The sequence below is a fragment of the Phocoena phocoena genome, chromosome 3 (genome assembly GCF_963924675.1).
Source record: "Phocoena phocoena chromosome 3, mPhoPho1.1, whole genome shotgun sequence".
NCBI lineage: Eukaryota > Metazoa > Chordata > Mammalia > Artiodactyla > Phocoenidae > Phocoena > Phocoena phocoena.
In genome coordinates, this window is record NC_089221.1 from 162,574,274 (window position 1) to 162,588,512 (window position 14,239).

Sequence of the window (14,239 nt, forward strand, 5' to 3'; positions counted from 1 at the left end):
CTAAGAGAGCCTCCAGTCTGTCTCTTTTTCCCCTAAAGAGAAGAATCCTCTGTAGTAGGATTCCAGACTCCAGGTAGCAGCGCTCTTATTCTGTTGTGTGCATTGGGATTCTGGAAACACAAAATCTAAGCTTGTCCCATGGGGTTATTGGGACAGAACAGTCCCTAACTCCATTCTCTAAGCTCTGGACTTGGAAGTGCTCACAGCGGTCCACACAGTTCCCCACAGGCTGTCATCCCTTGACCAACCTGCCCTGGGATGGACACTGTCACACAGTCTGGTCTGTGTTCCTGGCCCATCTTATCCTCTTCGTGCTGTGGCCATCACTGGATTCTGGGTGACACTCATGCCTTGCAGGGCATGGGGATGGCCACACACTGCACATGTTCAGTCACAAGTGTCCTCAAACAGGTCTCTGTACCACTGTGGGCGGGGGACCTGGGTGGGCCTCACTAGGGCATGACGCCTACAGGTTGCCTGACACAGAACTTCTGATCTCGGGCATATGGCCTAGGGATGTGACAATATGGGAACCTTGACGTGAAGTTCGAGGCCTTAGATTTCAGCAGTCAGACAGTAGACCTTAGAGTGTCCACACCGTGAGGTAACAACAAGGAATGGCGAGGTGGCTGGGAGTATAGACATCTCTCACTGTGTGACTGGGACCCCCCTCCACCTCAGTCTACTCACCTGGAATGATGCCCATTTGACGGGGTGTCAGCTGCAGCACATGGGGACTCTGCACAGACTGGCGGGACAAAGACTTAGATGTTAAACAAACTGTGACGACAGCCCAACAGCCGATCCTAAAAGCCTGTCCCAACGCCAGTGCTGTGAGCAGCCCCTAGGCACTGGGGTGAGGCTGGGCTGCCCTCCTCTGTCTTTTGGCAGTCTCGTAAACCTTTTAATGTGTTCATTTTATTATTTTTCTTGCTGATGACAGCAGTACATTCTTGTTTATTAGAAAGTGCAGAAAGATTTAAGAGAGACAGTAGAAATCTCCTGGCCACGCCACCCTTGAGGGTGGGGACAGCGGGCAGCGAAGCTGCTGACGTGCCTAGGCTTCCTGAGTTTCATCCCCTTAACCCTCAGGAGAGCCCAAGGGAGCTTGGCTGGTTATAGGCAAGGAAGCGGGGGGCACAGAGGGGCCACGGTGAGGTGCAGATTTCGGTTCGGACACCTGAGGCTGATTACTTACCCCCTTCTCTCCTTGCCTCACCCTGTGCTGTCCCCAGACATGGAACCTGTGATCTGCTGTGTCAGCGAGAGTAAGGTTATGGTGGATGTGCTGTCCTGTACCCTGCCCCTCTGTGCTTTCTGAGCACATGTTTCTGCTTTCTGAGCTTTTGAACCACATGAGTGTCTAAACAGGAAAAAGCTAAAGACAAATAGAATGGAACAAAATAGAGCTCTCTTATAAATAAAACAGACCTAATTGGCCAGGGTCCATTGTCACCCATTTAACTGTCCCAGAGGTGGCTCGTTAGGTTCCTGTGAATGTTGAGATGGCACAGTCATCCCAGGGGGTGCCTGAGTCTCCCAGACCTGACGACCCCTCTCTTTTCCAGGGCACTGTTCCTGCTCAGCAAAGGGATGGTAAGTGGAGCCTGGATGGGATGGGACTGGTATGGTGGACGTGAGGCCGGGTCCCCACGAGGTCTGCCAAAGCCTCGCCTGCTTGCCATGTTGTGGCCCCTCAGGCACCCAGACCCTCACGCATGGCAGGCAGACACGAGGGGCAGGCCCATGTCCCCCAGCTGGATTCAGAGGTAAAACTCAGGTTCCAGGTTGTGGGATCTGTGCTGATGGAAGAGCAGCCTGGGTTGGAGCTGCCTAGACCTGGGTTCCAGCCCGGCTATGCACCCTCCCTTCGTGGTGTCAGCAGTCCCACAGCGCGTGGGCAGGTGGGTGGCAGTCCTTTGTACCAGGGGGGTCTCCCAGCACGTGCATCTCTCCCTCCCCAGCTATTGTTGATGGAGCGCAAGTTGCAGGAAGTCCACCCACTACTGACCCTCTGTGGACAGATAGTTGAGAACTGGCAAGGGAACCCCATCCAGAAAGAGTCTCTGCGTGTCTTCTTCCTGGTGCTCCAGGTGACCCACTACTTGGATGCTGGGCAGGTATGTAGTGCCTCTCACCTGAGGGCTGCTGGGGAGGAGGTAGGTGGTGGGTGGGCCTGTAAGCTAAGACATCAGCTCTGTGATTTCCTCCTGTCCCTCACCACTGGGCACGTCTGTCATTCGGGGCTCGATTCCCCCACAGCCCTGTCGTGCTCTGGCATGAGTACTGTGCCTCTGTGGACAGAGGGCACTCCAGGAATGGGTCTGTCCCATTTCTGCCCTTACAGCGGGAATAGCTGTGGCCTCACACACATCTACTCAGTGTGTGAATGGTCAAATGACCTTGAGGGCAGTTTGGGGAATCCAAGAAAATACACTGGGGATTCTGGCATGGTGCCTGGCATACAGCAGGTGCTCAAGCAGTGTCCATCCCCCACCCCGCCCCCAGTTAATGACAGCTTTGTGGGAGTTGAGTAGGGACTAACAAAATCAGCTGTGTTTGAGGCACATACACAAAAAGCCCATAACCCTCATAGGGTTGAGGAGCAGCTGTACCTGTCCTTGGGGGAACGTCTCAGCCTTTTGGACAGGTGCTGCTCCACACACCCTCCCCACCCTGTCACGCTTCCTCGGTTCCCCCACGCGCACCCACCTTTGCTTGTTGGGCCGAGCACTTCAGTCAACACATAGGAGCATAGTGCAAATTCTCACAGGGTGCTGACGGCTGTGGAGATGGCCTGTAGGGCCTCGGGATGGGGCTTCCTGGTGCAGAAAGTCCAGTCTATATAAACCACAGCACCTGCAGGACTCCGAGTGGCCACTTCACAGCCCCCAGGATAACCAGCCATGTCCTCCTCTCTTGGGGTCACTGCAGGAAGGAGAAAATGTGGCTGGAGCAGGGTCTTTGAACATGCCTTTCCCAGGCCTTGGTGTTGGGCCCTGCGCTGGGTGGTGGTGGAGCCTCAGTGCCACAGGTGACCCTCCTGGCCCTGCCCTGTGCCTTGAAAGCTGGCTGACCCATCTGTGGGGATGGGCTTCCTGCAAGTGGTGGGTGTGGTAGGAGTTCCCGGGAAGGAAGGGCCGAGGGGCCGATGGGCAGGCAGGACCTGGCTAGCTGCCACTGTGGGGATCTGCCTCCTAAGGGTGGTTGGCACCTGATAGGAGCAGACGGGTGCTCAGGTGTGCATTGCTGTCTGCCTGCTGTAGGTAAAGAGCGTGAAGCCATGCCTGAAGCAGCTGCAGCAGTGCATCCAGACCATCTCCACACTGCACGATGATGAGATCCTGCCCAGCAACCCCGCTGACCTCTTCCACTGGCTGCCCAAGGAGCACATGTGCGTGCTTGTCTACCTGGTGAGTCCCTGGAGGGGCCGGGGCCTGGTGGCCCAGGTGAGAGAGGAGAGGGCCCCAGTGACCACCACCATCTGATCTTGTCACCAGGTGACTGTGATGCACTCCATGCAAGCCGGCTACCTAGAGAAGGCACAGAAGTACACAGACAAGGCCCTCATGCAGCTGGAGAAGCTCAAGAGTAAGTCAGGCTCTGTGGGGCTCAGTGGGTCAAGTAGCCCCCTTGTGGGTGGCCCGATCACCACCTCCTGTGCTGGGCCTGAAGGACCTTTAAAGACTGCAACAGGGGTCCCTGCCCCATGGGTCTTGTTACCCCAGTTGGCAGATGAGGATGATCCAGGTTCGGGCAGAGCAGGCCAGGCCTGGACTGGATCCTTGATCCCCAAGGGGTTGTGTTGTGGGATGGTTGTGCCGTCTCTGTCCTGTCCCCCTCACTGCACGAGATAGCTATGAGGGTTAGCGGGACTCCACTGGGGGCTGCTGGGGCGGCAGTGCTCAGTTGAAACAGGTGTTGGCTGCTTTTGCTGTCTATTATCAGTATCGTGATGTGGATTGTGTTCAGGGTGAGGTTGGGATTGGAACTGACTGACAGCAGGTCCTCTGGAGGCCCTGGGTTCTTCCTGGATGCTTGACTAATCCATCCTGTGAGATCAAGGACCTTTGACTAGTAGGAACCCAGGGCCCCACACATCCTTGGCTGGCTTGTGCGCCTGTTAACCTCATTCATTCCCTGTGCCCTTGTCAGTGCTGCTGGGGAAGAGCCTTAGAGCCAGAGAACCAACGACGCCCGCGGGGGCTGTGGTTCTTTCCCTTCAGATGAGTTGGGAAAGTGCTGTCTGGTTCCAATGTGAGGACAGCTGCTTGGGGCAGCCAGAAGCTAGGGTCCCCCCACTGTTGCCTGAGGCCTATCACGTGGTCTCAGTCTCCCAGACAACTTCAGCATTTCTAGAATGTTTTGTGTCCAGAGTGCCCTTGAGCACTCAGCTGGGTCGGGGTGGTGAGGATGAAAGACAGATCCCTCCAGAATTTCTTGCTCTTACAATACTCTGGTCACCAAAGCCTGCTATGAGCCTGTTTCCTCACCTAGACAGGGAGATGCAGCCCCTCGCTTGAGGGTGCTGTGGACAACGAGCAAGGTGACAGACTGGGTGCTGGGCCAGTGTCCAGCGGAGCAAGTGGGCTCAGACCCAGGTAGCTATGGGGCCGGTGTGGCCGGAGGGCTCGAAGCCCCTAGGAGGCAGGGGTCAGCGTCTCCTCAGTTGTCTCTTCCGCCCATGCTTTGAATGCTCACCCCTGCCTCTCGCCCCCAGTGCTCGACTGCAGCCCCATTCTGTCCTCCTTCCAAGTAATCCTGCTCGAGCACATCATCATGTGCAGGCTCGTCACGGGACACAAGGCCACAGCGCTGCAGGAGGTGAGGCCCCTGGGGGCTGCACACACAGGGTGGGGGGGCTGAGGGGTAGAGTGGTTTGAGTTTGCTGGGGGGTGTCATGTGGGAGAATGTAAGTGTGTCGCCAGTGCGTGTCAGCAGGACGTCATCTGTCATATGACTATAACTTGGCAGTCCATGACCCTGCGTGGACACAACTGATCAGAAGCTTTTACCTAAAAGTTGGCATGCCCAAGGAACATGGGGTCTGGGGTTTTAGGGTCCCCTGACGGCAGTTCTAGCACTCCTCCTGCCCTGTGATCCGTAATCCCTTATGCCCACCTTCCTGAAAGGGCACGGGGGCCTTGATAAGGGTGAAGGTACTGTACAGCTGAGACACAAGTTGGAAAGGGAGAAGGCGGGTAATGGACAAGGGTCACCATCCTCAAAGAGGTCAGGGCTGTGCCTAATCCTCACAATGGGCACATCCGCTGGGACTTTGTGCCCAAGTTAAAGTGGGCACGACGTGGGCACACCCACCGGCTTTGGGGTCTCCTCAATGCTGCCAGGACACTGGGTTCCACGTTACAGGCCAAGTGATGTCAGACATGCTCTCTCCCGGCAGATCTCCCAGGTCTGTCAGCTGTGCCAGCAATCTCCCCGGCTCTTCTCCAACCACGCAGCACAGCTGCATACACTGCTGGTGAGTGCATGAGGGCTGCCCGCCTCCAGCCCCACCCCTGCGAGTAACCGTCTGACCATCACCCCCGGCAGAATTCAGAACCTTCCCTGTGGACTTCACTCTGACAAGCATGTCATCAAGTCCAAGTTGACTTAGGTCCCGGGAGGCAGGAATAATTAAGCATGCCATCTTTCTCCCTGTTTGTCAGGGTAAAGCTCAGATATAGCTAGCTCAGTAGAGTCACTTGTCAGGCTCGCCTGGGTGCAGCTGTGCAGCCCCGAGCAAGCTGCATGTGGCTCTGAGCCCTCAGCAACTTCTTCTTCCAGGGCCTGTATTGTGTCTCTGTCAACTGCATGGACAACGCTGAAGCCCAGTTCACCACAGCTTTGCGGGTAAGGTGCCGGCCCTCGCTTTATGGGGCAGGCAGTGCTTCTCAGTGAGGAGTTGGGCGTGGTCTGTGATGAGGACAACAGCCATACAAAACCATGGTCAGCGGGTGACTCCACCAGCATTCAGCCTGATGCCAGCGGTGACAGTGATACACCACTTATCCAGGGCCTTCTGTGTCACGTCTTGTGCTGCTCAGCTGCAGACAAGGCCAGCACCCACGGCACAGCTTAATGAGGGACAGCTGTGGGCAAGGGGGCTACTGGCTAGCCTGTAGTGGGGCTTCCCCAGCTAACTCAGGGCTGGTGCCATGGCCTGCTCAGCCACTTTCGCTCACGATTCCCAGTCTTCCTGGTAGCCTGCCAGGTGGCGTTGACTTGTGTCACAGCTACTTTGGGCCCTGGTCGGCTGGTGCTGCTCACTACAGTGGTGCCAGGACCACCCCACCTTGTCCGTGGCCCTATGGAGGTCTCTTGGACCCTCCTTCCCCATCTCAGTTCCTACACAAGTGGCTGCTGCTTGTTTGGTTCAACATCAAAATTCCCAACGGATGGTGTGTTGTCCCAGGAAGTCCTCCCCACTGGCTGGGGGAGGGGGGGGTACAGCCAGGACTTGGGCCCAAACCCTGCATGACCCCCAACCACACACTGTTCCTGTGGTCCCATGACAAACATATTGGAGCATCTTTGCTCAGATCAGATGACCCTCTGGACCTCCTTGGCACCTGCCAGGGGCCTTCAGGTGGAGTTTGTGCTTCCCAGGCACCCTTGGCCTCCTTCACAGCTGCGCTCCCTCAGCCCGCTCAGCTTGGTCCCTCTCGTGGCCGTTCTTGTCCCCCCAGAAGAACTGGGGATCAGGATCTGTCCACCACCAGCCGTTAGAAGCATTTCTGGTCTCTAACAGCTTCGGCTTCTTCCAGGCAGGATCCCTGCCTCCCCGAGGATCAGCGTACTCCTCTGCTGTGTCAGCACACGGGTCCTGGGGTTACCACCTGTGGCGTAGAGGGAGGGCCCAGCCAGGTCTCAGACCGAGAGACAGCAGAGAATAGATCAAGCTGTGGTTTGTTCTGAGGGCAGGATCGGGGTGGCTGGCTTTTCTTTTCTGTTCCCGGAATTTCCCATAACGTGGGTGATTGTTTTATAACGAAAAGAACTAACGGTTTTGTTGTCCTTGGGTTTAGGAGGCAAGGGGTGTGTGTTTGAATGAAAATAATAAGGAGATTCCAAGGTAGCCACTGTGGAGCGTTTGGGTGGCTCTGATGCCACCAAGCGGCCCCTATGTGACATGACTGTGCCCAGCCCAGCCCCCTAATGCCCTGTGTCTCCCATTCCAGCTCACCAATCACCAGGAGCTGTGGGCCTTCATCGTGACCAATCTGGCGAGTGTGTATATACGGGAAGGAAATAGACACCAAGAGGTAGTAGGTGACATGCTTCATGTTTGGTATCCTTTGTTTCAACTCTTACTTGGAGGGGGGCATGGGGGGAGTGTTGTCCTGGGCACCAGCAAATCTCAGCAGCCCTGGCGTATTTGCCCTCCAACAAGGTGTCCCACGCAGCGGAGCGTAGGCATGGCTGGGGGAAGGCCAAGTCTAGGACAGAAACGTTCCCATAGCCAGTCAGCACTTTCCCCTACTGAAAATGAGCCAAGCTTTACTGAATCCCTCAGAAAAAAAACCCAATTTCTTCTACCCTGAGATGTCTGTTCTAGAACATTGGTGAGGCCTCATGGCTCAGTTATGAGGAGCAACAGCTTGGGCAGCTGTCTGCACTAGGCCCCTAGGTTGTTCTGGTGCCCCAACCTGCTGAGGCGGGGAGGTGGGCCAGAGCTTGACCTCGCAGGATAAGTCCCTCCCACTAGGTTCCCCTTGCAACACCCCCTTATCCCTGCAATCCCCGCCAGCCCTGACCCCTCTAGAGTATCTCAGATTCAGCCACTTGTCTCCACCCCTGTGGCCTTCATTTCTTAGTTCAGGCCACTATCACCTCTTGGCTACAAAAAGCCTAGCTGACTTCCCAGGTGATTAGTTAGCTTGAATGCTCTGGGTAGAAAGCCCAGTGCAGGACTTCCCTGGTGGCACAGTGGTTGAGAATCCGCCTGCCGATGCAGGGGACATGGGTTCAATCCCTGGTCTGGGAAGATCCCACACGCCACAGAGCAACTGAGCCCATGTGCCACAACTACTGAGCCCACCCGCCTAGAGCCCATGCTCCGCAACAAGAGAAGCCACAGCAATGAGAAGCCAACGCACCACAGCGAAGAGTAGGCCCCACTCGACGCAACTAGAGAAAGCCCACGCGCGGCACCAAAGACGCAACACAGCCAAAAAAATAATTAATTTTTTTAAAACACCTCATTTATTAAAAAAAGAAAGAAAGCCCAGTGCAGTTGCTCCAGTAGTCAGGAAGCACAGTGGGCAGCGTCATGAGGGCCTGGTGTGGCCTTGGTGGTCTCAGAGGAGTTTGATTCCCTTGTGTCTCCTCCCCACCCCCACCCCATTGTCTGCCTCCTGAAGGGACTGTGTGGGTACTGGGTGAAGCCTCAGCCCACTTCAGCCCTCATCCACCAGCACACCCTCCATATGACAGCCAAAGGGCACCTAAGATGTCAGTGATGTTGCAGGTCCTGCCCCTTCTCCCGGCAGGTTGCTTACAGGCATGGGATTTGGGGTATGGGCACATTCCTCAGGAAGTTGCAGGCAGCCCTAGTCAATTTACTAGCATATCTGGGGCCAAGTTCTCATATTTAGAAATGTGGAATTATCCTAACTTGCAGACATTTCTTTCACAGCTGTATAGTTTGTTGGAGAGGATCAATCCGGACCACAGCTTCCCTGTCAGGTAGGCTGCCCCAGGCCTTGAGTTCTACTTTACTAGCTATCTTATGTTTTCTCTGCTCTTTGGGGTGGTGTGAGCACCTGTGGGGCCCTAGACTGCCCCATGTACCCCAACACCTCATACACCCCCACCCACTCCCCTTTTGTAAATCTGCTGCTTTCACAAAATCCCCACCAAGGTGTGACGCTCCGCTCTCCCCTCAGCTCGCACTGCCTCCGAGCAGCAGCTTTCTACGTGCGTGGGCTCTTCTCCTTCTTCCAGGGACGCTATAACGAGGCCAAGTGAGTACTGGGAGAGGGCAGGTGGCCTCGTGCCCGGCACCTCCCGGTGTTTCTCTTCCCCCAGCAGCATGTGCCCAGGTCCCCTGTCCCTGCCCTTCCCACCCACTGCCCGATGGGGTGGGTGGCCCTCTGCTCAGGACCTCAAGGCCACTGCTGCTTTTTCTTCCCCAAAGGCCTCCCGATGGGGCCTCATCATCTGTTCTTCTCATGAAGGCGATTTCTGCGGGAAACCCTGAAGATGTCCAATGCAGAGGACCTGAACCGGCTTACAGCCTGCTCCCTTGTGCTCCTGGGCCATATCTTCTATGTGTTGGGAAACCATAGGGTGAGTGTCAGGGGTCAGGCTGAGGGGCATGGGGCCAGGGTGGTGCTTAGTGGGGGGAACCTAGCAAGGAAGTGCCTCCCATTCTGTGCCCCACAATGATCGTGTCTCACTGACCCACCATTGCTCCGTGAGGCTCAGCCAGGGCAGAGGCACTCTGGCTCAGCCAGCCTGGGCAGGCAGGGCTGGGGGAGCTTTGGATCCCTGGAGGATGCATCTGTGGGGCAGACAGGGCCAGTGTTGGTCATGGGCAGTCATCAGGCAAAGCCCCAGGGCTCAGTGGAGCTAGAGCTGGTCAGGCTGCCCAAAACTGGCAAGGCTGAGGGCAGGTTCCCTTTCCTGTTAATACTTGGGGAGAAGGAGTGTGTCCTCTCAGTCACAATCCCAAGGATTCCATCTCTGCCCATCACACATGGTGTCTTCAGTGCACTCTGTGTTTTTACCCTCACCAACAGTGCACCCCTAGGCCTGGTCCCCACCCATGCCAGCTGGTCTCTGGTGGGATCAGTTGACTCCGAGTCTCCCCATCTGGGGGTGTATGTATATCTCACCTGCTCTAACCCATCGACCATACAGGGTCTTTAAGTTTTTAAAGAAAATATTTGTCGATATAAAATACGGCATGTATTTTATTTCTCATAGAAAGTCTGAGAAGCAAAGGAGAAAGTCGTCGCATGTCTTGTGTCTTCACCTCTTTCCATTGCCTGCCTCTGCCCATGCATAGGTTTTGTTTATCAGGCCGTTTTATGATTTTATGTCTGGTCTTTCTGTGCACCACTGTGTTGGAGCTTTTTTCTAATGGCAGTGAGAATTTTTAAGCTGCATCAACTCCGTAGTTTAGCCAAATGCACTTCAGCTGTTTTTTGGGGACAGATAGTGCAGGGTACTTGTCTTGGCCCATAAAGTTCTATCTGATCAAGCCCCGGGGCTTCTGAAGGGTGAGTGCTTTTAAGGAGCCTGGTGCATCCCCTTCCCCACAGTCATGTGGTAAGCATTTGCCAGGCCAACATGCCCTGTAGCTGTGGCCTGATCCCTGTGGGGTATCATCACCCTGAAAGGAGGAGGACCAGTACTAAGTTCTCCCTTTTGAGTGTCGCTCCACTCCTTCTACAATACCTGTCACACTACTCACTGAGCGCAGTGAGGGCAGTGGTCTCAGTGTGTATCTGGGGCTTAGGCAGGGACACGGTGCTCAACGTGAGGCTCCACTGAGTGTAGGCCAAGTGCCTTGTGTCTTGGTGCAGTGGCTGTGATTACCTCGTTGCCAGATGGGGAGACTGAAAGCACACAGCCCCAAATTTTAAAAAAATAATAAAAATTTTTAAAAAGGGACTTCCCTGGCAGTCTAGTGGTTAAGACTCCGCTCTTCCACTGCAGGGGGCACAGGTTCAGTCCCTAGTTGGGGAACTAAGATCCCAAACGCCGCACGGCGTGGCCAAAAAATAAATAAATAAAGTTAAAGGAAAAAAAAGTGACACAGCTCCAAACTGCAAACCTAGGCTTAGAACCCAGACCTTGTTGGCTCTTGTTTGTCCAGAAGCCACCTTTAGGATTGGCAGAGCAGCTCTTCAGCTGCAGCTTCTGGTTCATGTTTGGGACAGTCCCGGAGGAAATTATAGAGCTTATTTGGGAACCTCTGCTGCTCCCTTTGTGCCTGGGCCCACGTGGGGTAACATGGGGCCACCAAGAGTCCTCAAACCCAGGTCCCGCCTCAAGCAGCTCCAGGTCTGGGGGAGACACTGCCTGCCCCGGGCCTGCCAGGCCAGAGTGTCCTTGGGCATTACAAGTTTGCAGGTGGTGTCATACAGGACTGCTCTCAGGATCACACCACTCTTCAAACCCAGGTTTTGTGGGGCAGCCCCAAGCTGTCATGGGGGAACCTGAGCCAAGGGGGACTCTCCCTCCTGGAAGCTCCCTCCCAGCCCCAGGCCTAGAGAGGAGAGTAGTTTTTCCTGTTCTGCTGTGCATTCTGAGGTCTTGGAAGGGCTTGGTTCAATTTTGAAAAGCTTTGAGACCCGCCTGGAGCTTATCTTCAAGGTGCTGGCCACAGGGCAGCATAAAGTCACTGGGCTTTTGTGTCTGTGTGGTGGCATGTCCTGCACAACCGTGGCCATGTTGAATCTGGGCCTCAGGAGTTGGTTTTTAGGATTTGTACGTCTCTGGGCTACATGCCAAGTGTCCCCCAGGCTGCAAGGTATTGCCGCATTGGAAGTTTTCCCAGTGTCACCCTGAACCCAACATTTAGGCCAGCAGGCTGTGGTCTCTGGACTGGGTGGAGTCAGAGCAGTGCTGCTGGTCACTGTGGGGTCAAGGATGGGTGTTTACAGCCCCCAGCGGCTCTCACTCAGCTCCTCCTGGGGATTAGGGGCTGGGGGCGCTGTTGCAGTCACGTGGTGGAGTCAGGGTTGGAGGGTTCAAACATCCTGCTGCCTCAACAGCCCTGTGTGTCCCAGGTGGCGTCGCACAAGAGCAGGCTCGTACGTAGAAGAGAAACTTCTCTTCCTCTCTCTTTTGTCCGTTCAGCCCTTGTTGCTCCTGCCAGGACAGACTGCTGCCTTTGCCCAGCCCTGGGACCCCTGAATCTGTATTTCTAATCAGCTCCTGATATGGGTCCAGGGCTGACTGCCACCAGTGCCTTTTCCTCTGGCTAGAAAGACAAAGGCACATAGAGTTGCCCATGGCCGTACCCCAGGGAGGAGGCACATGCAGAGCTGAGGCGTGGGGGCAGTTTATTTTTCCAAGGTGGTTGAGGAGTACTTCGGAGAGGGTCATTTGAGATAGGCTCTGAAGTAGCAGTAGGTATATGCCAAGCAGCAGGAGGTCACAGGTGGGGCCCACGCTGTCCCTGCCACCAGCCCTTTATACCACCAACCCCCGCCCTTGACTCCTCTACTGCTCTCGATCGACAGGAGAGTAACAACATGGTGGTGCCAGCCATGCAGCTAGCCAGCAAGATCCCAGACATGTCAGTGCAGCTGTGGTCATCGGCCCTGCTAAGAGGTGAGTAAGAGATTGGGGCTTCTGGGTAGAGCCAAAGGCTAGAGGATCCTAGGTAAGCCTTGCTAAGCCTCTGCTTCAGACTGGGCCTCTGCGGCCATAGCCCCAGTTTTAGCACATTCTCAGGCTTCTCAGGAGGCCCTGTTTGAGGGCAGTGGGCTCGTTCACATAGTGAGATCTATGCAGAATCTGATTCTGTCTCTCTGGGACCCACAAGGCTAGTTCTTGGCATCTGAGTGAAGAATTGAGCTATGAGCCCTGGCACTTGGCCTCAGTTTCTTTCCCATGAATGGGGATGGCAGTCATTTCTGTCAGGCAGGACGAGCCAGGGTGCTCAGCAGGTGTCATTGTTGTTACTGCTGCTCTCCCATTTACAGGTTGTGAAACTGAGGTCCATAGACTCACCCAGGGACCCGGGGAGGAGGTAGAGGGCAGTGGACTATCCTATCTGCAGTGGACTTCATGCACCCATTCAGTCCTCCTGCCTCAGAAGTGAGCATTGGGTGCCTTGCTCCCGGTTGGCTCCTGGGTGCCCAAGAGCTAGCTGGCCGGGAAATCCCTGGGAGTGCTGAGTGCTGCATCCACAGGGAGCCCCAGGGACTTTCAGTGCCCTACCAGCCCTTATATCTGCCCCTATGGGCCTTGTTGCTCATCCACCTCCAAGGACAAAGGACTCGGGAACATAGGAGGGGACATGTGAGGGCTGCTGGCAAGTGGGCTTTGCTGACCTTGACACAGGGCTCAGGGCAGGTGATGTGCCAGGCACACAGCAACCCACTGGCAGAGCTGGGGTTTGACTTTAGGGCTCCACCCAAGGGGAGGATGTGGGGGCAGTGGCAGGCCAAAGAAGGCCCATCCTTTGTGCGTATGCCACCCTCAGACCTGAACAAAGCCTGCGGGAATGCCATGGATGCCCATGAAGCCGCCCAGATGCACCAGAACTTCTCGCAGCAGCTGCTCCAGGACCACATCGAGGCATGCAGCCTCCCTGAGCACAACCTCATCACGGTACGGGCATAGGGTGGGAGAGACAAAATGAGGGTGCTGGTTGGCTCCTTGGGGCCAGCTCACCTGGTCTGTAGCCCCTGGGGGACACGCCTCCTGAGGAGGGAAGTACACACTTGGCTACCATTTCCTTCCATCTCTCCAACAATCCCTAACTCAGCCTGGCCTCAGGAGCCCCCTTGGATGGGCAAGATAGCACCAACCCAAGTGGGTTGGAGGCTGCTTCCTGGGGGCCCATCTGACTCAAGTGTGGAAGACGCAGGGTCCTCGCTGGTGACCAGCCCGAGGAGGGCAGCATTCCAGGTGCAGACATGTGGCCCAGCACACCCCTGCTTCTCTCTAAGAAGGACCTCACTTGTGTGTCCTCTTCCCCAACAGTGGACAGACGGCCCGCCTCCTGTGCAGTTCCAAGCTCAGAATGGACCCAACACCAGCCTGGCCAGCCTCCTGTGAGACCCCTGGACAGGGCCACTCAGCTTCTTTGGGCCTCTGTGGGGCCTGATGTGTCCCCGACTTCCACCCAGATGGCACTTGAGCTTTCCTTAGAGACGTGCTGGCGTGGCTGTCCCCAGGCTTCTTTCCCGACTGTCTCCAGAGCTTCCAAGTCCCTGGGGAGTGTGGAGGGCCAATTCCCATCTTCCCAGGAAGGGCCGGCTGGCCGTTCTTGCCGAGTACCAGGAGTCCAGGTGCTGAGGCTCACAGGTGGGATTTTGGAGCCAACTTTCCAGAGCCATCCTTCAAAGTGGACTTGAGCTGCCAGTCCTGCTTCCACGACTGAGTCACATCTTCAAGAGAGTGTGTCTGGGCGGGGAGTGGAGTGCCAGCCACCGGCCAGCTCCTGATCCTGCATGCAGGGGTGGTCCTTACCACTGAGGTGCCACATGACTTCCATCGCCTGGGCCTCTGTGCTGCGCTGGAGTGTTTCCTCTGCTCATGGCAGCTTCCAGTG

At 55.8% G+C, this 14,239-nt stretch overlaps 1 protein-coding gene across 1 annotated transcript in view; it reads left to right on the top strand.

Moving 5' to 3' along the window:
- Window positions 1–13,743, top strand: part of MAU2 (MAU2 sister chromatid cohesion factor) — a 30,327-nt gene extending 16,584 nt beyond the window's left edge. Inside the window, exons 6-19 of the mRNA XM_065874927.1 lie at window positions 1,569–1,596; window positions 1,965–2,120; window positions 3,267–3,413; window positions 3,501–3,591; window positions 4,721–4,824; window positions 5,405–5,482; window positions 5,788–5,853; window positions 7,182–7,268; window positions 8,639–8,688; window positions 8,889–8,966; window positions 9,180–9,291; window positions 12,198–12,288; window positions 13,166–13,293; window positions 13,669–13,743. Of these exons, the coding sequence (XP_065730999.1) occupies window positions 1,569–1,596; window positions 1,965–2,120; window positions 3,267–3,413; window positions 3,501–3,591; window positions 4,721–4,824; window positions 5,405–5,482; window positions 5,788–5,853; window positions 7,182–7,268; window positions 8,639–8,688; window positions 8,889–8,966; window positions 9,180–9,291; window positions 12,198–12,288; window positions 13,166–13,293; window positions 13,669–13,743 (1,291 nt within the window). The remainder of the gene's footprint in view (window positions 1–1,568; window positions 1,597–1,964; window positions 2,121–3,266; window positions 3,414–3,500; window positions 3,592–4,720; window positions 4,825–5,404; window positions 5,483–5,787; window positions 5,854–7,181; window positions 7,269–8,638; window positions 8,689–8,888; window positions 8,967–9,179; window positions 9,292–12,197; window positions 12,289–13,165; window positions 13,294–13,668) is intronic.
- The last annotated feature ends 496 nt before the right edge of the window (window positions 13,744–14,239 follow it).